General features: G+C 37.7%; 1 protein-coding gene across 3 annotated transcripts in view; it reads left to right on the top strand.

The window, feature by feature from the left end:
* Window positions 1-25084, top strand: part of PALLD (palladin, cytoskeletal associated protein) — a 202196-nt gene that overhangs the window by 155020 nt on the left and 22092 nt on the right. For all 3 annotated transcript variants that reach the window (XM_086463791.1, XM_086463790.1, XM_086463792.1), the window contains 2 exons: window positions 9642-10337; window positions 22737-22872. In XM_086463791.1, coding sequence (XP_086319917.1) covers window positions 9642-10337; window positions 22737-22872 — 832 coding nt within the window. The remainder of the gene's footprint in view (window positions 1-9641; window positions 10338-22736; window positions 22873-25084) is intronic.

Raw genomic sequence — 25084 nt, 5'->3', positions numbered from 1 at the left:
GGAGCAGAATATATTCTGAATATTTAAAACTATATTTTGACTACAGTGACACCTGTGTACTGTGGATGGATTTTGCCTTTGCTCAGTAATTCTGCTGATAGGTATTCATTTTTTGTTTTATAACAAGCAATGGGGAAATTACAATGAGGTGTGAAATACAGTCATGGAGTAAGGCTGCAAGTCTACTTAGTCCTTAGGATTTGCCTAAGACATCTTCATGATAATTAAATTTATCATGCAGTTGTAATAAGCAGCAGCTCTGCATATCTAAGGGTGCTTTAGCAACATTTTGAGTATCACAATTTTTCTTGTCTCTTCTATATTTTAGGGAAGATGCCTTTTAAAAACAACAAAAAAAATCAGCCCCAAAACTCACCCTTCTGACATACATGTCTGGCTAGATGAAAAGTGACAGTGCCCTGTGAACTCTTTGTTTTAATTTGAAAATTAGTCTAGCAAGAAGGGAGATCCACATATTAAAAGACTATTCCTGATACAAAATAGGTCACGGAAGTATTCATCGGGCAGGTATCACTGAAATCAATGCAAGCTGCTGATAGGAAAAAAAATGTGATAAACTAAAAAGATGTTGTCAGTCTACGTGAGCAGATAAAGTTATGTCTGCTGTTATAGCCAAGTCTACAGAGACTTATTTTTGGTCTTGTAAATTCAATAGCTGACATAAGGTACATCTGCCACACTGTCCATTATTTTCATTTCACTAAGATATTTCATTGCTGCTGTTTTGCTGGTACGCGCTTGAGTTTTCATTCTGCTCTGTGACGAGTGTAGCCCACAGGGTCTGCTGGGCATGAAGAGACTGACCATTTGCCCACTCGTTGCAGAAGTGTTTTTGTGCAATGCTGCAGCACGTATAAACACTGAGGACGCTTTAGCTATTTTTATGTTCCATTTCTTTTCAACAAAATGAATGTTTCACTTAACCAGAGCTTTGTGTATCAGCTAGCCTGTTTGGGGAGGAAAGTTGAAGCAGTTTGTCCATACCTGAATGAACTCTTTCCTGCAGCTGGAGCCAAGCAGGTGAACTACCATGGAGGGGTAGTTGTTCCCTGTTTCAGGTGCCAGAGAACAGCAGCAGGGAAGCAGTGAAAGGCTGTTGTTTCTTCACTTAATGCGTAAGATAGGCTTCACTAGTGCTTTTCAAAGTCTCTCTAAGAGGGCATCTGGGAGGAAAACTTCTGCAAATGTCTCTGGATGATAGCAATCCCTAACACGTCATTAACTTCAGTTACCCTGGGAAGTTTGCAGCATGCAGAGTGGCTACACAGTTATTCATCCTTTTAAGTATCTTCTTTTCGCTGCCATAACTTCCATTGAGGTTACCAACCAAGATTGCATGACGGGGGTTGAGCACAAGATATAATTGTGTTAGGATTAATTGGTTGAATAAATGTCATAGAAGTTGTGAGTAATGCTGTAGTGTTATTTTCACTTTCCAATGCTCTTGAGAACCAACAAAAATGATTCTATGATTCTACGATTCTATTCTTACTGTCTTTAGCAGTTGCTGGTACTTCCTGGTGCTTCTCCTCCTTCCATGAAAGTTAGCGTATGTTGTTGATGGGGTTATTTTTGTGTGTATAAAAGGACTTCAACAAGAATTGTATAGTACTTTATGGTACGAAGATGGTGCTGACATCTAAAGTGAGTCATATTGTCGTAGTGAGAGAATCTCAGACGTATATATTTATTTCATATGAATACTAGTTTTTATGTATTGATTTCCTTTCCAGTGGTTCCTCTTCATGTGGTATTTTAAGAACAGGATATCTCCACTGAGTTTCAGTAATGGACTACTGATGTGTCAGCTGGTGATATCTGAGCTTTGCATGAGGCAGTGACCTGCTCAAATGTCAGAACTGTTTGTGAATACAGAATGGCTGGTAGAATTTAGGTTCTAAAACTATCTTAATTTCTTCAAGTAGTTTTAAAACATAGTTAAAGTTTTATTTTTCCTAAAAACACACTGACAGCAACTGTATGCTGCCTTTAATATCAGGGCATCCAGTAGCTGCTCTATTCTTTTTTTCTTTTTAATATGATGTTCATTCTGTTTCAGTAGTACAAAGCAGTTGTCTATACACGTAACCCAAAGAACAGACACTTGACAGATACTGGAATGTTAATATTGAAAGCATGGAGGTCCAGATTTAAGCACACTGTAGCTGTTGGTGGGTACGCATGAAAATAAACAAATCTCCTAACTTTGGTTGCTAGTGGTAGATGAAAAGTGATGATTTATAGAGCATCTTGTTAATCAAATATATTAAATTTAAAATAAATATTTTTTTAAAAAAAGACAACTGTGCACATGCTCTTCCAGTGACAGCACTGATAAAATGTATCATACTACATCTAGAAGAGGAGTGGCCCTCCATTTTTCCTTCTGTTCACTTTTGGTTTTAGGCTAGTACAATTTCTCAAACTTTGATATATATTTTATTCTCCCCATGTTTTGTTTGAATATATACCAATCAGCACAGAATATAACCTTCCATGTGGTATAGCACAATCAAAGGCAGACCTATTTGTCCATTTGCAGGTCCGTTCATCCCTGCATTCCAAGTCATGTTTTACTACACTTTGGGCCAATTCAGCTGTAAATTGGAACGTATATTGCTATTAACGCCTTGATACAATTTACCTCTTAGTAACATGGCTCTTTTTGCTTCCTTTATCAGTAAAACTTGTTACCTGTGTCATTTTTTAACTGTTAAATCCGTCACTGGATTTTCTGTGCTCTAGTTATGTAACAACATTGAATTACCAAGCCAGGCAGACTTTTGACTACCAGGCTAATTCTTATGATCTAACCCTACCAGAGATAGAAAGTTTAGCCTTTTTGCTAAAGCCGTATTGTGTCTTTATGACTTTTGGGAACAATAAATATGCACAGAGCGCAATTTCCTCTCTTTCTGTACTCAAGCTAAATGTGTTATCTCGCTGGTACATGTTTTGAAAAACGTCCCTGCAGTGGTATAGGGACATGAAAAATGGTTCCTGTCTCTAAAAAAATTGCTTGTGTTCGCTGAATACTGGCATTATCACTGCTGTTGGTTTCCTTAGCAAAGAAATTACGTTGATGCCTTTGACAGATCATCAAACCATAATGGAAAATGGGCACAGGTACAGCTGCCACTTTTTAGCATAGACAGAAAGGTTTTTAGCAGCCAAATTCTAGCAGCAGTTCCTTACAAGAGAGTTCACAAACAGTGCAGGTATAATGCAGATGGTTTACATTTCTCTTCTGTGTGTATGAAGTTTCTCAGATGAAAACTCAAGCCTAGTTTCATAGTGTGCTCATAATACAGTACTTGTGTTAGTTCTGGCACCATACTGATTTTCCTAAAAGTGCGTTAGGTGACAATGAAATTAATTATAAACACTCCTGTGTACTAATCTGATATATAGAAAACTTTATTTGTCATGAATCTGCATTTTCATTGTTAAGCTTTGAAGGGTAAGTAATAAAAAAGTTAAAAGGTTGCAGCTGGTAGAGGTGGTTCCTAGTTATAGCTCTGTAGTTATTCAGCATGAGGATTGAATTGTAGTGACAACCTGCATCCTCCCTGAAATCTGTTAGTATAGATTTCTATACTATAGTATAGTATAACTCTGAACGTTTGCAGGGCAGAACCCAAACTGGTGCTGGTTTTTGTCCCTGTCCCCCACCCCCAATTTTTATATTAATTGATAATTCCAGTCTTACAAAAATGTGAAGCTTGCAGGATTTAAAACAATCCACATTTCTTTCTCTCAATATCAAGGATTTTTCAGCATCAGGAAACGTAATGCTTGAGTAAACGTATTTGTATTAATATAGACTGAAGGCTGTATGTGTGTTGGGTATTTTGTGTTTTTTGTAAAAAGTGACATCTGTTCTCCCTTTACTTCACTGTCTTGCCTTGTCATAGTTGCACATTTTTAACATTTCCGAAAATGAGTAAATATTCCTTCAGTGGACAGTTTAGTTGGAATTACTTTTGTATTCTGAGTATTTATTTTCAGTACAGCTGTTAATTCACTGATAGCTTAAGTTGTTTTCATTTTTAACAACTCTCAACCATTGATAAATCTGATGGCAAACCTTCAAGTATATTGGGAATTTTGTCAGAGTACAATTCCAGGTGTCAGTGACTACTGTCAAATTTCATGTCGAATTAGTTGGTATGTGCATTTCAACCTCTTAAATAGTAACTGTCAGAAGAGGTTTAGAAAATTACTCATTACCATTTATACCAGTAAAATACAAATGTTGTCGTTGTAGAAAGCAAATTAAACGGTGTGTTTAAGAGCTAGCTTAACAGCTACCTGACAAGTCTGCCATGCCAGCTGCCTAAGAGCCACAGATGCAGAAGCGCTGTGAACCTTATCTACTGAAGGAACCACAGCAGCTCCCAAGCTCCCACTGCTTCCAGTTCTTCATTCCTTGTCTGCATACTAGATATCCAACTGGGCTGGCAAGGAGCTAGAGAGATATAACTGTATGTTATACATTTAAATTTTAATAAATTAATGAATTATGAAAAAAGAATCCATCCTGGATTTTATTGTATAAATAGCTAAGTATAGATATAAATATATCTAAATATATACATATAAAATATATCTAAACATGGATACTTGCTTACATGGAAGTCAGTGTTACCTGAGGGGAGCCCATGCATGATGTTGACCATTTCCCTTCCGGTAGAGCTCTGGCATGATTCTGAAACATGGAGTATGGAGTTAGAAGCTAGGTCTTCATTGGAAGGTAGATTTCATGGAGGTGAGTAGTTCTTACCCCAAAATGCAAATACAGATGTTTTCTGGCATTGGTTTCAAATCTTAATTTAGAAAACTAGCTCAACCTTTTAAACTTGTGGTTAATTCTGGTTATCTTCATTCAAAATATCAGTGTACTTTCATTTCAGAGGTATGTTTTTTATATTGCTGTAGAACTGCACCGCCTGTTTCTCAAAGGGCTGATCACTGGTAGGATTGCGAAGGGGCCAGTGTGCTTTTGCTCAGGAATGACTTGAGGCAGAAGTGAGCCCCTTATTCTTCCACACATGAGATAGATAGGACTCTTTCTTTCAATCAAAAATTGCCTTTTCTTTGTCTGCTTTCCATTTGCTCCTTTTCTTTTGTTAACATTAGGAGGGCCAAAATCAGGAATTTCAAAATGTTGTAGCATAGAAAAAATTATTTAATCTTGGTTCTTTATCTGTGGTGGTTTGTTTCAATATACTTCTTATATTGTGTTGTAAAACACTGAATAAATTTCAGTGCCCTTACCTCACACTCTGTAGTAGACACTACCTGGATAAGGTTCATTCTGTTTATGACTGATTGCCTCAAGGCTTGAACAGCATCTCCCTACCTTTGGAGAGCCTCCTTGTCCAACATAGTGTGGATAGAAGAGCTTCCCTATGAACTTTTGTGTTTAAAAGCTACACAGACCAGGCTATACTGAGGACTTGATGATTAAACTGCAAATAGTAGGGTGCTTCCCAGAAGAGGGGCAATGTTCCTCTAAATAATTTTTTTTTAATGCTCTTCGCAAATCCAGAGACGTAAGATAAAAATAAAGTTGGTATATATGGGAACATGTAAATGAGCCTGGCAGAGAACTTTCAGTATGAAGGATTTATTGCATCCCTGAAAATGCCATCTGCTGTAATGTCTTCTGCAATCCAGTAGCCAGTTCCTGTTGAGACTTGCAGAGATGCATGACCATATCCCTTTCTCCCCTCCTCTGTAGCACTGTGTCAGGGCACTTGGAGTTACGGTTCCTGTTGGTGGTGGTTACCAGTTAGTTCTCAAAGTTGAGGACTGCTCTATTAATCTTCAAAACAGTGTGATACAAAGAAAGTATCAGGAAGAAAAAACATTATGAAAATGGGATAAAAAGACACAACAGCCTATTATAATCTAAACCAAGGGCATACCTCAGAACATGAATTCTTGAGTGACTATTAAATGCCTTATGCACTGGCATCCTTAGAGAAAATTCTGATCATGTCTGTCCACTCATACGGTGTGTTTTCTCATACAGAGTGTTTTGCTTTTAAAAAGATAGTGTTCTGTAGTTGCCCACCAAGAAACCCAATGTCTTTAGTCTTCCCTTTGAACTTCTGTTTTCAAATGTTTCTCACTGTCATTTAGCTCTGAAATTGTCCCCTTACTGAGCAGGTTCCAAGTGCCCAGAATGGAACCTGCGCATGCAGCTGTTCTTACAGGCAACCCAGGCCAGAAACCTCACCTCTGTTGCAACTAATGTCTGCTTCCATGAAAATGTTACTGCTTTACCATTTGCATTTCTTTACCTGTTTTAGCATACCTATTAGAACATTGGAAAATGTATATAAAAGTCTTGGTTAAGAATATTGGGGAAAAAGTTCACAAACGTTGAAGCAGACATTTTGAAAATATTTCTGTGCTACTAGGCCTGCTCTTCAGTGAGCTGATGAAATTTCTCAATATGAGCTTTACCTTAGTTATCATTTTTTTAATTACTTACTTTTGCCATTCACTGATGGAATTTTACCAAAAATTTGCTTTTAATTGTTCATTCTTATGTTGTTATAATTAATTATTTGGCAAAAAAAACTTGACATGAGAAAATAAGTTTTATTCTCTATTGTTTAAATAAGCTCAGTGCATTCCCTGAAAGCATATGTGCACACTGGGATTACAAAATGTATTTCAGATAATTGGAAAGAGGATGTAATTATAATTAAGCTAATTTTTCCTGTAATCTCATCCAAAAACTCTTTAATTCACTTCTTTGTTTCCCAGCTGATGAGGGAGCATAACAGACTGATTCCCTTGCATAATTTTGACTGCTGGGCTCTCTGATTCTGTGGCACAGCAGTGTTACCTTTCAGGGACCTATCTATATAGAGCTTCCACTGCTGCTGTTGTCATTGCAAAGGACACTTGTGAATTGATAATTCTTTTCTTTTCTTTTTTTTTTTTGTTCTTCATAACAACACACCCCTAGGATACATCTGCTTAATAAATTAGTAAGTGCAGGGCAGTATCTGCTGTTAAAAGAATAACTCTGAGGTGGAGAACATTCCTTTGCAGAGAAGGTTCATGCGTTTCTACCACTGGAATGAAAATTTGCTCTAAGAAGATCTTCATGTTTTTTGCTGCGTGAACTGATGTGATAATGATTATGTGTGCATGTTATTTTTCAAGCAGACATGCACTTGTTTTGTCTGGACCCTAAACTGATCAAAAGCTTTGCAAATGGAATTAGTCCTGTCCTGAGCTAATAAACACTGACTTATAGGCATGGGTATTCTTGTGGCCTCAAGTCAAGCTTCGTGTGAGAGCAGAGCAAGCTCACATTTGCCTGCCAGCCTTTTGTAGATGTACCCTGACTCTGGTCTTTACTTCTGCCCGGATTGGTACAGCAGCAGTTCAGTGGCAGGCGCTGTAGTAGTATGCTTACCATTGACAGGGCCATAGATGGTAATTTGTGTTATGCTGTTGGCTGGGCATATCGCCATGTGACTTGGCAATGAAAATAAAAAAGTCCCAAGACAAGACACTCTGACTTGCTTTCAGCACATGTTGGGTAAACATAGGAGTGTTGGAGACAGCTAAGTTTCTTCTATATTCCACATAGCATGTACAATACTGAATTTCCCCAGTTGTTTTTTTAACCTTAGCCTCTCTGTAATAATTAAAAAAATACTGGAGGTGATTATGATGGAAAATAAAATAACTATTATTTGTAAATAGTTTTAGAGGTATTGGACAGTAGGTCTGCAAATAGTCGGACTAAAGATACAGAATGAGCTGAAAGTAGTAATCTTACAGGACTTTCTCTTTCCAGTCAGAGGTGACCTTGAAGTATTTCTGTCCTCAGCCAAGAAAGTCAAATGATGATGGGAACTAAAAGTGTGTTGCTTTAATCCATTTAGGGAAAGGAGACTTTTATGTTATTTAGCAAAAATTGAAGAATAAGGTTCAGCCCATGTCCCGTGGAGTGAAAGATTGAACTGACAGAGATTTAGAGCCTCTATTATCAACATTAAAACTGACTTACAAAAATTTACAAGTGAACTGCAACATTTCAATGTTCTTGTTGCTGATTTAATTAAAAGGGAAAATGTAATATCATTTTAAGTACTAAAACATGTAGTGTTGGTGAGATGACTGATGTTGCTAGAATTGAACCGTCTTTATGACAAAAAAAGAAAAAAGCAACTGTTAAATGTAAATAATTGATTTTTCAGTTTTCTGTCCTAAACAAGGTTGCTCCCCTTTTTCTTATCTAAACAATCTCCTTTGGCCTGAAATCATAAGATGAATTATTGTCAGAAAACATTTCCTGGGAAATGTGGATGGTTGGAATATCAAAATTAATCTTAGAGTGGAAAATATGATGATATTACCATTTCTAGTTTTGTTGCTACCAACAAAAGTATATTGTTGTGCCAGAATCATACATTCATATGCCATGCATTAAGCAGTCAGCTTCTATAATTTCTGCTTAAACGACCCAAATTATACATAAACAATAAGACATTTGTATATAATAAAGTATTTCTATATTAAATATACAGAAAAGGTATATGTGCATATGCTGAAACTTTGTGGACATCTGGAGTATTGAGATAAAGTTATGATTTCCAGCTGGAACGTGACAATTTTTAAGCAAGTCAGTCTGATGTATTTTAAGATGATAGACCACACAGTTAATTTTGATCTCAATGTCATTCAAACAACTGTATTGTGGACAAAAAAAAGCCAATGCATGGTCTGGTTTGTTTCACTGCTGAATATTTATTTATTTTTTACTTAATTAACAGTTTTGAGTTCTCCTGCGTATTAGTTTTTTATTCTTTATTGTTCTGCTAGTGAGTGTCTGCATTTCTGAAAGAAATTCTCATTTCCACTTGAGCTGATAGTACAGCAATTAGCAATTCCTCAGAACTGTACTCAGTATTTACTAAGATATGTCTCAGGACCTACAGTTAAGAATAAAGCCTGGAAATAAAAGTGGGACTAAAGATATAGAGAAGCTCAGTTCACCATTTCCTTAGCTTAAAAATGTTTCTTGGAAGTTTTCTTTGCTCATTTGCAGATACATGGATGGTTCTAAAACAGAAGTTGGTCTCTTGTCTCCAAGTGCCTCATTAAGAGTATGGCAGTAATTAGGTCTGTCTGATCGGCCCACAGAGGCTACAGCAGAAATCAAGGTTGAAGTTGTCACTGGGTAAATATCTGAGGCTTATAATTGGAACAGGGCCATGAAGTAGGCAAGAAATGGAAAGAAACTTTGTTAAGAACTTCGACATTTTTACTGTTACTTACATTATCTGGATTGCTCCTTTGAAACATCCTAAGCATCTTCAGATCGTCTTATAATTTCCCTTATTTAAGCATTGAAGGTTCCGTTAGCTTCTACTATGCATATGCTTTTTTCCCCTCTACTTGAGCTCAAAAAATGGACTTTTGTAGCAGTATTTTATCTCTGATAAATAGGGCTATTCAAGATATGCAAACACTTTGAACTTTCCCTGCCCTCTGATTTTCCTAGACCCTAGACCAGGAACTTTTATCTCCTCCCCAACCAGCACTGAGTGTCTAATCATCTTTTTATCTATTTTTCCTTCCTACAGGGACCCTATAAAAATACAGCAGCTGCAGAACCAGATTCGTCTGGAGCAAGAAAGTGGCCAGCGATATCGTCACCAACAGCAACCTGATCATCATCAGCACCCTCCCTCTTCTCCCTCCTTTCCTCCTCCCCCCTCCTTCCAGGAGCTTGAGTCCAGCCAGTCTGTCACCTCTCCTGTGCCAATGAGTATTCTTAACTCTCACACTTCCCCAACCATGCAGTCTTCCAGCTCCTTCAACTATGCTCGGCCTAAGCAGTTCATTGCTGCTCAGAACATCAGCCCTGCTTCAGGTTATGTGACTCCGTCTTCAGGATCATCTACATCCAGCCTTCCTTCTCCTATGTCTCCAACTGCTTCTCAGAAACAGTTTGGGAGAGTGCCAGTTCCCCCTTTCTCTCAGCAGTTTGCTCCAGAAGGGGAGTACGCCTGGTCTCCTTCTTCTCCATCCCCTCCGCCCCCGCCTCCACCCGTATTTAGTCCAACCGCGACGTATCCGGTGTGTGATTCCTTTCCGCTTCCACCTCCTCCACCCCCTCCTCTTCCTTCACTCTCTTCACCTTCCCACAGCCTGTCTCCAACTCCCAGATTTCCTAATTCCGGCCAGTCTCCAGCAGCTTTTCTCAGCTCCATGCTGCCATCCCAGCCACCACCCATTTCTGTCAACGCATTAGGCCTCCCGAAAGGAGTGACACCTCCGTAAGTATCAGCTAATGAGCTCCTTGATTTTGACTGTACTAAAGATTGTACGGAAGATTATTGCGCTTGCTTCATTTTATAGAGCCCTTTGCTGCTACCTGCTACCTGAGAGGGAAAGATGCATGAATTATTTGCAAATGCCTCTGTGCTAGAGATGGGATATAGTTTTCCAGCCCTCACAGAAGTGAGATTCTGAAAGAGTCGTACAGTAGGAACACAGAAGAGAAGCTAAAGCTTTACATTGGACTTGATGAAAAGGCTCTGCATGCCGAGGGTGGTGGAAGGAGAACCAAGAAAACCCTTCTCATGACCCAGTTCTTTTAAAGTCACATGGTCAGTGATATTTGCAGTCTATGTTCCTATTATGTCTGCAGGTAGAGAAGTATCAACTAGAGAGCGTTGTTCAGAAGTCCCTATAGGTTTATGATACTTAAAGTATAAGGATTAAACCATACATCTGACAACAAAGTAATCGTAATGATATATTGACTTTTGGCTAAAGTTTTTGTTCTGAAGAAGTTTGGAAAAGGGTTTAGGAGGGGATTTAGAAAAGCAGTGCATAAAAACAAACAGAATCCTTCCCCCTAACAACTCCGCATACTTGTTTTCCCCTTTTGTCTTCTCTAAAGGCCAGAATAGTATTTTGGAGCTTGTCAGCTCCCATCATAGATCAGTTTGTCTTTCCACTGGCACTAGACTCTCATTCCATCCTTTGAGAACAAAGAGGCATGCTGAAGAACAAAAATGAGAATAGCTGTATCCAAGGCTTATTTATAACTTTGTCTAGAAGTTTGTCTAAACATATCTACGGTATCTAGGTGACTTGCTCAGCTACATACTGTTGCGGTGGAACTTCTGTTATTTCGGTCCAAGATATGAAAAGGAAGAGAAGGAAGAAAGCAGACAGATATCAAAGTAATAAATCATGTATATGCTTTAAAAAGCATTTCTTTATCTTGATTTCTGTCATATGGCTCATTATGGAGTCTGGCCATAAAACAGATTTAGGAGAAAAATGAATAAATAGTGCAGTTTGCCCTTGCACTCATAATAGTTGTGATTTTGCTGTCTTACTCTGTCCTTTGCACTGGCTGAGTTTATTGATACTGACTGCTGAAAGTTGCATGACTAATTTACTGACAGCTTGACAGGTAAGCGCAGCCCACAAAAGCCTGCTATTGCCCCTGATTTTCCAGAAAAGGCTCTAGTACAGCTATATAGTTCTGGATAGGAACTGGATTCACTTTCAGGTTCCCTTCTGTGTGCTGTGAGGGTGACAGCAGCAGCTTGAGCCTCTGCTGTGTCCCACTTCCCCTGTTATGTGCTATATTCATGCACACGGGTTCTCACTTGAGGCATTAGCTGTGTTACTCCTCATTCCCTTTGATCTTTGGGTGCCCCTCACTTCCCCAAGCCCAGCAGCCAGTCTGGGTGTGCTCATGGTGGTGTGCCTATCCCTGGGACATGGCAGCAACCTCAGGCTCTGAGCTGAGGATGAGGTGGGTGGCTGTTTGGCCCACATTCTCTCAAGAAATGTAGTCCAGATGGGAGCTGGATTGTGTTAACCATACTGAATGTACGTGTGCATAATTTATGTGTATATACATATGTGTGTGTGTACATATGTATATATATACACAATGAGCATTTGTAATCTGAATTATAACATTAAAACATGATAAAAGATGTACTGATGATGCAAAAAAAAAAAAAATCTGTTATACATATTTGATCTTTTTCCCTGGCCTCTCCTTTTTCATTTCACTGTGTAAGTTACTAATGTCTGGTGTGTCTTGCTGAGTAAATCATTGTTTTCCATCATTCTCATACCACTCCTGAGCAATTTTTCCCCTTACCTCCCCTCCCACCACTGCTTTTGGTCTCTTCTGCTTTGTGCTATAGTCTCAGTTCTTTTTTTTCCCCCCACATTCATTTTTCATTTCTTTTCCCCCATCTTTTGCTCCATCCTCACAAATCCTCTTCTCCTGAACACATTTGTCTTTCTGAGACGTTGTAGTTTTTGAGCCACTCACAGTATGCCATAACCTCAGCCTATAGTCTCACCATGTATTTCAATGATCTCCATCGATTGGAAAGGATGCTACTGTTTCCTGACAGTGTGCTGTATAGACTGGGTGCAAGGAGTGAATTGGAGCATTCAAGGTTTTGCTTCTGCTGAACATCTAAAATGGTAGTCAAGCCATTTAGCTTTGTCTCTGCTTCTTGATTATACAGGGGTGATATTGAGAATATGATAGTGGGTTGTTGAAAGTGAATTAGGCAGAGTTTGAAATACCTTTCATGGAAAGGAGGTACATTTTTTACTGGAGACTCCAAATACAGTGTTTGAAGTGGTAGGATTTCCTCTTTAGGCAATGACTTTATGATTTATTATTATATTTTAACATCAGTGGAAGTAGGCTTGGACCTGTCATTGCTTTCGTATCAAGTGCCTCTAGCAGGTAAAATACTATTAAAAGAGTTGTCCTGCCTGCTTTCTATGTTTTCACGGCTCCATGTCTTTTTTGTGTGTGTATCTCAGGATTGGTAATTCAATGCTCATCTTTTGATTATATGGTCTTTTGACCATGGTGGTTCTCTCTTCCCTCCCAGGCATGGGTACTGTGGCACTAATAGCCAAATATCTAAAAAGAAACAATCATATTTAGCCTTGGCAGAGTCTCTTGTAATTACAAAAAAATATTGTTTGGCAGAGTAAGAAATTCTGCAGGCAATTGTAGAAGTTACACATCTTTATATATTGTAGAATTTATTGAATATTTCTTTAATTTTTCATGCATTTCAATGTTTTTTTAATTGCTAAATCTTAGCACAATTACAGATCTGATCCTCAGGATCAGTACTTAGCAGGCATCATTCTTGTTTTCTTCAGATTTATTCTGCTCCTAACACAAAAGCAAAATAAAGTAATAAGCATTGCAGGTGGACGTAATTATTTTTGGAGGTGGTCAAAGGCAGCATTAGTGAAGTTTTCTGTAAAGTGGAAGACACAGTGGTTGTATTCAAATCAGCAGAGTGTTCATTTCTCCTCATGGGGTCAGAACTTCCGTACACCAGCTTTCTTCAGGCATTTCCTTTCCAGTGTATGCGTCATCTTTTTTCTCCTTAAAAGAGAAATTAATCCAAGGAGGTGCCTCTTGTTATATAAGAGGTCAGACAAAACATTTCTAACTCTGTCTTCCATCCCTGTACTCTGTCGGTGAGCAGTAAATACCATGCTAATGTTTCAGCTAAGGGTTGACATTTCCCTTGGTTTTGGACCCTGAGAATCTATGAAAGTGGCAGCATTATCTAAACCAGTTTGATCAAATAAATAGTCTTTCCAGTTGATAGATTTGGAAGCATTGCACTGCGGGGTTTTTTGTTTGTTTGGGGTGGGGTTTTTTGTTGTTTTCTATCAACATATAGTCTTACAGCCTTGCCTGAATCTTGGGAATAGCTACTTGTGAATTTACTACATTTTATTTGGACATCTGAAATATGGAAAGCAGCTTTGTGTCATTAGTACCTACTAATTCACCTTTAAATAATTTAAGCATTTATTTGCAACAATTGTACGGTAAAAGATTCAGTTGAATAAAAAATATCTCATCTTTCCAGAGTGAGCTCTAGACACTTTGCAGTGACCAACATTTCCAAGCATGACTGTGGTGGTGTTATCTGAACAAGCTTTGGGAATAACCTTCTCTTTATTAACGGGGCAGATTTGATAAGTTCATGTCTTGCCAGAGCATAGTGTTATTAAACAAAAGAGAAGTGCTGGTGGAACTGCATAGCTAATTAAGTGCTAAAGGGAATTATGGACACTCGTCAGTTATTTCTGAGGTAAAACTTGGCTGGAGTAAGATTGTTGGATACTGTTCTTAAAAATCTCAGTTCCTTCTTTCTTTACCTAAAGAAAACTCTAGGGTGGGTGGATATGTTGGACTTAGGTTAGCTTTCAGTTACAAAGGTTACTTGCAGGGAGAAGAGTTAATGTGACAGAAACCTAGAGTTGAGGGAGGTTTGTCCACAGTTAAATCTGTAGAAGCTAGAATCTGGTCTTCACTGTTCATAGAAAAAACAAATTATATCTGTATGAAAAGAAATAAGTATACTTAAAAATTCTAGGTAAGCACATTGGTATATGAGTATTTGTGAAAGCAAAATTAATCCCATGAGAAGGATTTAGTGAATATTTAAATAACAAGAACATAAATCAGAAAGGTGTGGAGTCATCCAGCCTGGAGAAATGGAATCCATTTCTAAGTATAAAAAACATTTGTATTGTTGGCTATACATACATCTTTTTGAAAACAACTTGACAAATTACAATATTTTCTTAAAGCAGACTTTTTCTTAAAGTAGATATCTACAGTATTATTACCTTAGTCACAAACAGAAAAAATCTGACTGTACAGAATTGGTGAAAGAACATAACTCTAAATTTGCTACTTTCTGGAGAAGAATGGAAAATGGAAAACAAAACGTTGTTTTGAAGACAAGAGTGTCTAAAGTATCTTGTAAACTGTAATTAAATAAGCTGCTTTTATCACTCTACATAATAAATTTAACTACTCTTTCAATGATCTCTAGAACCTTAAATCCAAATCTTAAAGGAGTTTCTGTGGGAATCAGGAGAATAGCAACACCAGAGAGAGCTGAAGGTTTTTTTCCCTTTGAATCATAGCTGCTGGTCTGTGCTTGCAGCTGCGCACTGTGGCTTGTCCATTGAATTCTGCCTCAAGTAGCACTGAAGCAGATATTTTAGTAACCCTTATGCTCCTTGAGTCATTTAGCAATGATGGTGACCATTCTTAAGGAAAAGCTACACTTCTCCGTCTTTTTATGTTGCAGCTTTCAACAGTCTCCCAGTACAAATGACAGCTTTCATTTTAGAGTAAACTGTATTGCTGCTCTATGTAGACTGGACATTTACTTTTCCCATTTCTGCAAGTTACGTCTGTCACAACTGTAAAAAATGGAGGTTACCTGCAGTATGATTGATGTAAAAATAGTGATATGTAGGAGGAAGAACCTTGGTTAAGAATTCCGACATCAAACTGAGGAGAAAGGTCAGGGTGTTTTCTTGCTTCTGAGGGAGCTCACCTCATATCTCTATGCTACCTATTCAGTCACACCTGGAGTTTTCCCTGGATCTCAGAAAAATATATCTGAAGACAAGTATTTCTGTAACTGGAGAAATTCCAGCAAATATTAGGGTTTCCAATCATTCTCAACCCCCAATTTTCTTAAGCTATTGCTCCTGTCCATTAGGCCATTTTTGTTTAAAGTTTCTTGATTTATTGTGTTGTACCTCCTTCTCCCATGGCTTGGGTACTACTTGTGGCGGTTAGACCAACACCTGAGTGGTTTGTCTGTGATATCAGATTCCTTCTTATTGATAGCATTAAGAAACAGCTCATATTGGCGGCTTTGTTTTTGCACAATGTAACACCTTTTTATTATGTATGTGCACATGATTATCATAAAATATATATCCATATTGGCTTTTTTGAAATACGATGAATGCATGTTTGTTCCACTTGAACTTTGAAATCCAAGTTATGCCCCGGATCTAATCAACTGAAGTTGCTCAAAGTAGAGATCAAGGATTTAGCACGGAAACACACAGACAGTAGCCAAAATAACTGACCTAGTGTATCCTGACAATCATTGCATCTGGAAGTCTTAATTTTCAAGATGTCTTTATCCAGTTCTTTTTCTAAATGGTATTTGCAGATGCTTAAGAATGTTGTAACATCACAAGTGAACTTAATTAAGAGAGTTAGTACAAACACTGTTGAAAAGAGAGAGAGGCTGTTTGCTGCATTGCCTTGCAGCTTTGTTTGATCTGCAGATTTTTTTCTTCAGAGAATGTAATTTTATAACTTCCTTATTTTAAGGAGATCTGAGTGCCACAGAAATGTCTGTGAATGTCAGAGCCAAGTGCAGTGCTTGATAGTCATGGAGTCCTTAACCAGTGGCATTTCATCAACTGGAGTAAAGGTTAATATTTTGGATATATTACCTTTTCTCAGTCCAGTGTACATTTTTCTTCACACGCTTCTGGCAGTTACCTTTTCTTCTCAAGATTTCAGGACTATGATTCTATGACTGTGCCAGCCTTTTCTACATTCGGGAGCAGTCAGTGCTTTAATGATTTCTTCTTGACCATCAGTTCTAGCATGAAGCTGGTAACAATCAGAAATGCAGATAAGATAGGTAGTATTTTTTTAAATTGATATCCAAATATGTGGACATCTTTTGAAAAGCAAATGGAAGTTACGTATCTATGGTAACCAGTGCAGCATGAGGCAGAGGGATAACCTGTTCAGATGAGGAAGGAACTGAACAGGAGAAAGAAAAAGTAGTAATTCTTTCGAAGAGTAAAAATGCATTTTTAAAGATAAGCCTTAGAAAAAGAAATTTTCAGTGGTAGGCATGCAGTTTGTAGTGAGTTGTTCTCTGTGTTATCTAATCATTAAGAAGGATCAAACTTGCTCAGAAATGTATGTTATTCATGTCAGTCTTGATCCTATCCAATGCTGAGGCATGATTTATTTTTTTCCATCTACAGTTTCATAACTTTTTCTTGGGTGGTAGAAATAATTGAACTTTTCTTACCTTTGTTTCATTTAGTACAAGTCATCCTTAGTCAGGTCTGTGCCTTGGGCATTCCCTTAATTCAGATGCATGTAACGTCACATTACTGAACAGAGCCGACTCCCGGTCTCCACAGCATGTGTGACAAGATCAGACTAAAACGATTTTCATATGCAGCTGCAGCTTCAAAGTTTGTGACCTGTTACAGTGCTTGTAGTAACTTTGTTCTTACAGTGAGTGAAAAATGTATTAAGTGGGCAGGAACTAACTGTGGGTTTGGAAGGCTTTAGTTTTAAAAGAAAAATCAAGTTACTCTTTGTTACCTCAGTACCAGAGAATTGATTTGGACTTCTGTGAAACGGAGCCCTTTTGGCTGCAAACAGGAATTTGTTCTTGGAGGGATAACAACAGCCAGCCTGTTGCCCTTGTTTACACTGTAAAAGGTACATAGGAAAAGAGGGAATCGCATCCAGCGTGTGCTCTGTGTAATTAAAACATGAAAAGTACTGCTGGTTTGGCCGTCTTTCTGAACAAATGTTAGGGCAAATATTCAAAACTAAGCAGAGCCAAGACAAGGTTGCAAAAATCTTTGCTGTCAAATCTCTGTATGAATTAAGATGACTGAGTTTTGGCAACTTTGTTGTGCCCTTTCTGTCCAAAAGCATTGAGACTTGTGTGCTTTTATCTACGTCTGTATTCAGGCTCTCAGTGGCTGAAGTGATGCATGTTTCAGAGATGCTTAAAATCTATGTGAATTGCAGCCTGATTCTCAAAGGCTAGTAGTTTCTTTGCGCATTTGTGGTGGTGGTGTGCTCGAGACTAATGGTGTCAGTATCTTGAAATAAGCCTTCTCCAGCTATCTCCTGCTACCTTAATACTCACAATATTCTCTGAGAATTGCATCAGGTGAAGAATGAACATACAAATACATAAATGAATTGGCAAAATGTTTTGCTTGATATTATCCCTGAGAAAAGATGAAAAGAAAGCTGAGTCACTAAGGAGGACATAAATCTTAGGAACTTGATGCATCCAGATAAGGACATGTGAGGATGGTGAAAAATATTTGCAAAAGCAGGTGAAAGAAGTTAGCTGACAGGCTGTCTTGACATGTAAACTATCTCTCAAGCTGAATGGATCTGTGCTTTGGAGCATAGATTTACCAAGGACCTTCTGTTTGTTGTCATTGCCCTGTAGCCATTTTGAAATTCATCTCAAGAATATATGTCCTAAGAGCTAACTTCATGTGGGAGTATGTATATATGTGTTTATGTACATGTTTTAATTATATATATGTAGAGAAAGAAAGGGATTCTAAAGAGGGGGTGGAAATAGAGCGTCTGCATGAAGAATTACATTTCCTTGTGCACCTCTTCTTTTTTTGTACCTATTTGAAACAGTCCTAAAAGAGAAAGGTTTTCTAAAGGCATTTTAAGGAATTTTGACTGATACTCATTTTGGTAATTATATTTTTAAACTGACTACTTACTTGCTTAAATACTTATTTGTAAATGTAGGTAAAGAGAAGAGAATCTGTTTTTCAGGCAAGTTGCCTCAACCAGGTCTTGGATGACACTTCCACACCCACTGTGCAAAGCTCAGGATGTTCTGGCACATAACCAGAGATCTGGAAGTTTGTTAGGGAGTATGCCTCTCCTCTCAAAAGCTACCAGGGATCCCCAGGCTATTGCTGAAATACTTGCATACCTTGTCTTAAATAAAATTCCCTAGCTCTGCTGCATGACTTGTTCCAGTGTTTAACTGTCACTGTTGGAGGGTGGAGAGAGTTCTGCATTGCTTTTGTCTAAGCTAGGCCTGCTGTTCTTCAAGTTGTCTACTTATCCTCAATGGACGTGGAGAATCATTGAATACCAGCTATTTTCTGATGTTTTACATTTGATTCACCTCTCTATCCTCATTCTCCTCATTTCCTGACTAAATAAATAAGATATTTGTGTGTATGTGTGTGACAGAGCTTGTCACAAAAGCTATGCTTTTAAAACCATCTGACAGTTTTCTTGTTCTAAAACTTTCCAAATTGCTGTATTTGTCTTGAAGTGCAGTGGTAAAACTGGATTCAGTGTCCAACAGCAATGAATAAGGGAAAACAATGAAGTTTCATGTCTTATGCTAATGTATCCCAGAATTATATTTCTTTTCTCTTTGAAATAACGGTGTTATTGTCCAAGTTTTAATCTCACAGATTCTTGAGAGACGCTTAACATGTTAGTGCTAATTTTCCATTTGTATTGCTGTCATGCTTTGAACATTTTTGCTGAGTTTCATCATCATTAGACCACCTCTAGACTAATTATGAAGATTCTTCTAAATGACAGTTGTTATCTGCAAACAAGTTGCAACTTTGTTAAATTTATTATTATCAGCCAATTTGAGAAACATGCTTTTTTTATTTCACTATTCCAGTTGCTAAGGTTGAAATACCAAGTACTGAAGTATACATAGACCTTTAAAAGACTTCATTGGTCTGTATTCTTAGTTTGATAGAAAAAAAAAAATAAATCACTGCTACTCTCTGAATAGCTTTTTCAAACAGTTTTGCAGCCATACAATGGAAATTTCAGCCAGACTCTGTTTCCCTCTTGAGAACTTATTGCAGCTCCTGAAGGCTTACTCAAAAGCCATAAACTGAAGTGTATTATCAAAGCTATTTCTTTTTGCCTATCTGCATGCCCTTCAGCCCAACAGAGGGAGAAATGTGAGGCTCAATATGATTTGATTTTCATTTTCTTATTATCCTACATTGTTTTGAAATGGACTGTAATATTGTTTTCTTACGTTTAGTATGGACATTGAACTTGCTGACCTGTAATTTTCATCGTGCTACTTCCCCTTTTAAAAATAGGTGTGTTTGCTTAGGGCTTTTTGTTTTCAGAGATAACTGATAAAGCTTCAGAAAATGCTTTCACTTGTTGCTTGGAATGGACTCCAAGCACTTAACCGGCCCCCCACCCCCTTTTCATGCACCATTGTGACTTTCTTAGGTAAACTGTACATTTTACCTTATTCAGTGCCAGGCACAAGCAGGCCTTCTTCTGCTGAGACTCTTTTTATCATTCAAGTGTGGAATTTGTAAGAATGTGAAATGAAAACTGGATTTCTTAATGTATCACAGAATTTTTGGGGTAGGATACATGTCTCCATTAAAATCTGGTGCAGGGCTTCTTCATGGTAAAGACAAATTTGAAATTTGCTGCCTTGAAGTCAGCCAAATTCTCTTTTCTCTTTTTTCTCCTCTTTTCTCTTTTTTCTCATCTTTTCTCTTTTTTCTCCTCTTTTCTCTTTTTTCCTCTTTTTTTCTCTTTTTTCTCTTTTTTCTCTCTTTTTTTCTCTCTTTTTTCTCTCTTCTTTCTCTCTTTTTTCTCTCTTCTTTCTCTCTTCTTTCTCTTTTTTCCTCTCTTTTTTTCTCTCTTTTTTCTCTCTTTTTTTTCTCTCTTTTTTTCTCTCTTTTTCTCTCTTTTTTTTCTCTCTTTTTTCTCTCTTCTTTCTCTTTTTTCTCTCTTTTTTTTCTCTCTTTTTTTTCTCTCTTTTTTTTCTCTCTTTTTTTCTCTCTTTTTTTCTCTCTTTTTTTCTCTCTTTTTTTTCTCTCTTTTTTTCCTCTCTTTTTTCCTCTCTTTTTTCCTCTCTTTTTTTCCTCTCTTTTTTTCCTCTCTTTTTTCCTCTCTTTTTTTTCTCTCTTTTTTTTCTCTCTTTTTTTTTCTCTCTTTTTTTTCTCTCTTTTTTTTCTCTCTTTTTTTTTCCCTCTTAATATGCATGTCCTTATCTAAAAAGTGACAAAATTCAATTCCATGGCAGTGCTGGGCTGAGTGGGGTAAGAGGCTGGAAGGTGGAGGGAAGTACTGGGAGGAGAGAGACAGATGCCACCTTTCCACTAGCCTTCCAGCTAATGGTCCAGCCTTTCTGAGGGACATTATCTTCTGATCCCCTCTTCCCACCTTCTCCTGTCCACTTTCCTTCCCTATCTTCCTTTACATTTACCATCCCCAAATTTCTTGAGTGATTGAAGCACCTCTTTTTTAAAGAGACCTTACCCCTTCCTTTTGGCATATTCTTATCTTCCTGTAGATGGGATAGTTTTCCTGACTTCTTCCCCAAAATAGAGTGGATAAGACTTACTTTATTAGTTGTGACTGAGAAGATCCCCAGCCAAATGCTGAGGGAGTTACTCTGCTTGATGACTGAGAAGATCTCCAGCTAACAGCTGAATATTTCTAGGGTGAGGGATGTTGTTCTCTGGCTCTTTGCAACACTAGGCAAATGTCTGCTCTTCTGCTGTGATTTAACGTGAAAATGCAGTTCTTTTTACAAGAACTTCGCCATTTTCCCATTTTGAATTTACTTTCAGTAACAGAATATGAAATGTTTTAGGAATTTAGGCAGAAATGTTTCCAATTATTGTCTTCTCCATCTATTCACTTAATTCCTTTTTGGCTTTTGACAGTATATGTGTATTGTTTCATTTTAACTCATGCTAAAAATTACTGTTGAAAAGACTTGCTGAAGAATGAAGTTTCTCTAACCATGTTACAGAAACATAGTACCAACAATATCCAAGAAAATTTGCTGTCTCCGTATGATTCTTGTTTCACATTTTGATGGTGGTAATTAAATTATTGTGTATTGGAAAGAAGTTTACCCCCTTACATGATAATCTGATTTTTTCCATCTCTGTCATCTGTGACTTTGTCAGTTTATCTGATTCGATTCCGTATTTTGTGTAAGTCATTCCCCTGTATTGCGCTGAGCCCTGCTTAGTCAATGAAGTTTAAAAAAGCCACTAAATTAATATTGAATCAGTATTGATGTTTTAAACAATAACGTGTGACTTTGCTGGAGAAGTGGGGTGTGCTACAAGTTTAAAATACTGATAGCAATGCTGATTTCATCACAACTGTGTAAGAACAGCTGATCTCCAGTAGAAACCACCATTGTTGGGCATTTCCAGCAACAGAGCCGTCATAACATTACTGAAAAGTGATAAATATTAGTGCAGGCTGGAATAAAAGAAATTCCTGTGCCATTCCAGAAAATGGGAGCAAGACATCCTGAAAGCGCAATCATAACTTCTAGACTGGTATGAAGAATAGCTTAGCCCTGTGAGCGCAAACTGCTAAGTGGTTGCTATTCCGCTGTGAAGCCCTGCTGCTGAAAACTGCTTTACAGGGATGGTTTTTCTTTTTGCCAGTGTAACCTAGACTGTGTGAATGGCTCTTCTTTCAGAAACAACTTTTACATGTTGCCTTCTGGGTATGTGTTCACAGAGATATGAAGAATAAACATGAAGTTATGCATTGTGTATTGCGAAGCTGTAACAAGGAATTAGATAGTTAATAAATAATATAGGAAATTAATAATTAACTGCCTTGTCTTACATCTTTCTGATCTTTATCCATCTGGTATTTCAGAGAAACCTAGTTTATCTTCCATTCCCACTTACCTAGTCATGTTTTCTCTTTCATGTTTCCTCTCACTTTTGCTTTATTGCCATTGCTCATCAGTTTCCTCTCTGAGAGTATGGTGTTTACTGCTGCTGCTACAGAGTCTTGAGCCCTATTTTAACTAATGCACAAATAAACCATAGTTTCAACTTTGTCCTTAAACTAATGATTTAATCAGTGATGTGAATTAGGAGGGATAGCAGAGTAAGTAAGATGCCAGACTTCTAATTTCAAAGACGCAATGTTGTTTTCTTCACTAATAGCAGTGATTCCAGATAAATTCCTAAATATCGGTGATTTCAGGAAAGCTGATGAATTTTCCTGTACTGTTTTGCAGGGGATTTCCCAAGAAAACAGGCAGAACTGCTAGGATAGCATCAGATGAAGAGATTCAAGGGTCAAAAGATGCTGTAATTCAGGATCTGGAAAGAAAACTTCGCTTCAAGGAAGATCTTTTGAACAATGGGCAACCGGTATAAAAACATAAAATACCCTGGGGAGTGGGAGCGGGCATCAAGGGTAGTTTCACAGATATGCTGCATATAAAATAATTGTGTGTAGATTATTTTTATATTTTATGTATCTGTTATTTTAAAGTGCATTTCCAAAGCTGAATTTCCTCAAGGAACGGTAGTGTATATTTTGGCCTATCATTGCTTCTCCTGTTGGGCAACTTCAGTTGCACTTAACAGAGCAATGGAGGTCTCAAAGATTATGAACTTGCATAAGAAGCCTGCACAGTCTGTACCTCAAGGGTTTTTTCAGCCTCAGAGGCCATTTGCTTTTGACTGTTCATCACTGGGTAGCTGGCCAGTAAGCATATGCATAGCTCTCGATCAGTCCAAGCTCATTCTACCTTTTGCCAGCTGTCAAAAAGTAGAATGGGGGGAAAGAATAGGTGGGAAGTGGACATCCAAGGGGGGTGAGGCAGCTCATCATGAGAAATAAAACCATTTGGAATCAAGCATCATTAGATCCTGTGGTTGTGGGACTTTTTAAGGAACAGAATAAAAAAGAACTAACTTACAGACTTTATAAAGAATTAACTATCTACTTGAGGAGTCAAGAAATGAGGTAAAATGAGAAGTATAGAAATGGTTGAAATGCACAGCTGCAAAGCTCTCCGTTAATTTTTCTGCATTTTAAGATATGCATAAAAGATAAAATACCAAATTCTTCCTGCTCAGAGTTGCTAAGAAGCAACTCTCCTAAGACTTGATTACAGTTACTAAGGCATTGATTTAAATGTCTTTGAAGCAGGAATCTCTTTTAAGAGGAAAGTAATTTTTAAAAACATAGACCATCACCTCTGTTTTGTCAAAAGCATCTGGATGCCTCAGGATACCTGTGTGTCACTGAGAGGTAGCGTGCTTTAGGTTTCTCAGGACCATGCTCAGAGGTCTGCTATGTTTGCTACTGTATCTGAGATGTGGACTACGATGGTGTAGTTCAAGACACCCTATTGAGTCAGACTATCTACTCCGCAGCTGCTGGATTCTAGCTCTTAACGAGGTTAATGGACTGAAGCAGGGAAAACGTTCAGAGCAACTAGTGCTTCTGTACTTAACCTTCTCCATTGACTGCATAGGGTTGGGCAGTTTTCTGTAGCAGTTAAGCAGAATCAGTCTCATAGTGTATAAGTTCCCTTTTTTCCAAAGGAGGTGGGCTGAGCATGATTGTCAATGCCTATTTTGGAAAGTGAGAGAGGTGTTTGGCCTGGCCAAATGAATGGAATGTCCTGAGAAAGCCCACATGGCCCGGGGTGGGGGGAACCCAACTGTGATCAGATGATGTGGGAGCTTGAACCAAGTAAACTCTGGTTTTGTGCTTGCCTTGAGGCTTTTGCCTTGCAGATTCCTGTCTTGGGTGATTCTGTTTGTGTAATCATGGCTGTGGGCACTTGGAGCGATCACAGAAGAAATTCAAGTGAAGAAAAGTTCATGACTTGCTTAGACATTTGTAACCAAGCCAAGATTGGTACCTAGTTTTCAGGAGTCTCATCCTGCTGGTTTAACTACAGCATGACATCCTTTAAAATTAATGTACTTGAGCTTTTTTTTCAAAATGGAAGCATTAAGTAGAATTAATATTCTACAATTTCCATTCTTTTTTCTTTTTTTTTTTGGTAAATGAGGCATTTTACCATGTAATGAGTTTGTCTTTCATTCACTGGCTTTTTATTTTTTTTCAATGTTGATTTGTAAGACAGTGTCTAAGTTCCTGAAATGTGTTATTGAATGCAGAAGGAAAAATAATAATGAAATAATTGAGTTGTACACTTAAGGTTTTCTTTTAACTTGCTTTACCTTCTGAGTAAAAATTGTCTTTTATAAGCTTTCTCCTTAATTTCCAAAAGAGTAAGAAGAAATAGAAATTAAAAAACTTAAAGAATAGATTTTTTTATGAAGCTGTCATATTTTTGACAGAATAATCATGTAGTGTAGTATCTCCTTCGCATTTTTGGCAGTTGTTTCTGCTGTGTGGTTCTAATGTAAAAATTGAGCAGAATGACTAGGCGCAAGATTAGAGATGATTTGACATGCACTTTTTTGATGGCCATGCTGATTTAAGCAGTTCCTCTTGCTCATTCCTGCCCAAGTTCCTGGCAAGAGAATGGAAACAAATGGCAGAGTCGGGGCAAGGGTTGCTTAAGCCAGAAGAGCCACTTGTAATGCAAAAAAAAAT

The sequence above is a fragment of the Leptosomus discolor genome, chromosome 4 (assembly GCF_034619465.1).
Source record: "Leptosomus discolor isolate bLepDis1 chromosome 4, bLepDis1.hap2, whole genome shotgun sequence".
Classification (NCBI taxonomy): Eukaryota; Metazoa; Chordata; class Aves; order Leptosomiformes; family Leptosomidae; genus Leptosomus; species Leptosomus discolor.
This window is presented reverse-complemented; position numbering and strand designations above follow the sequence as displayed.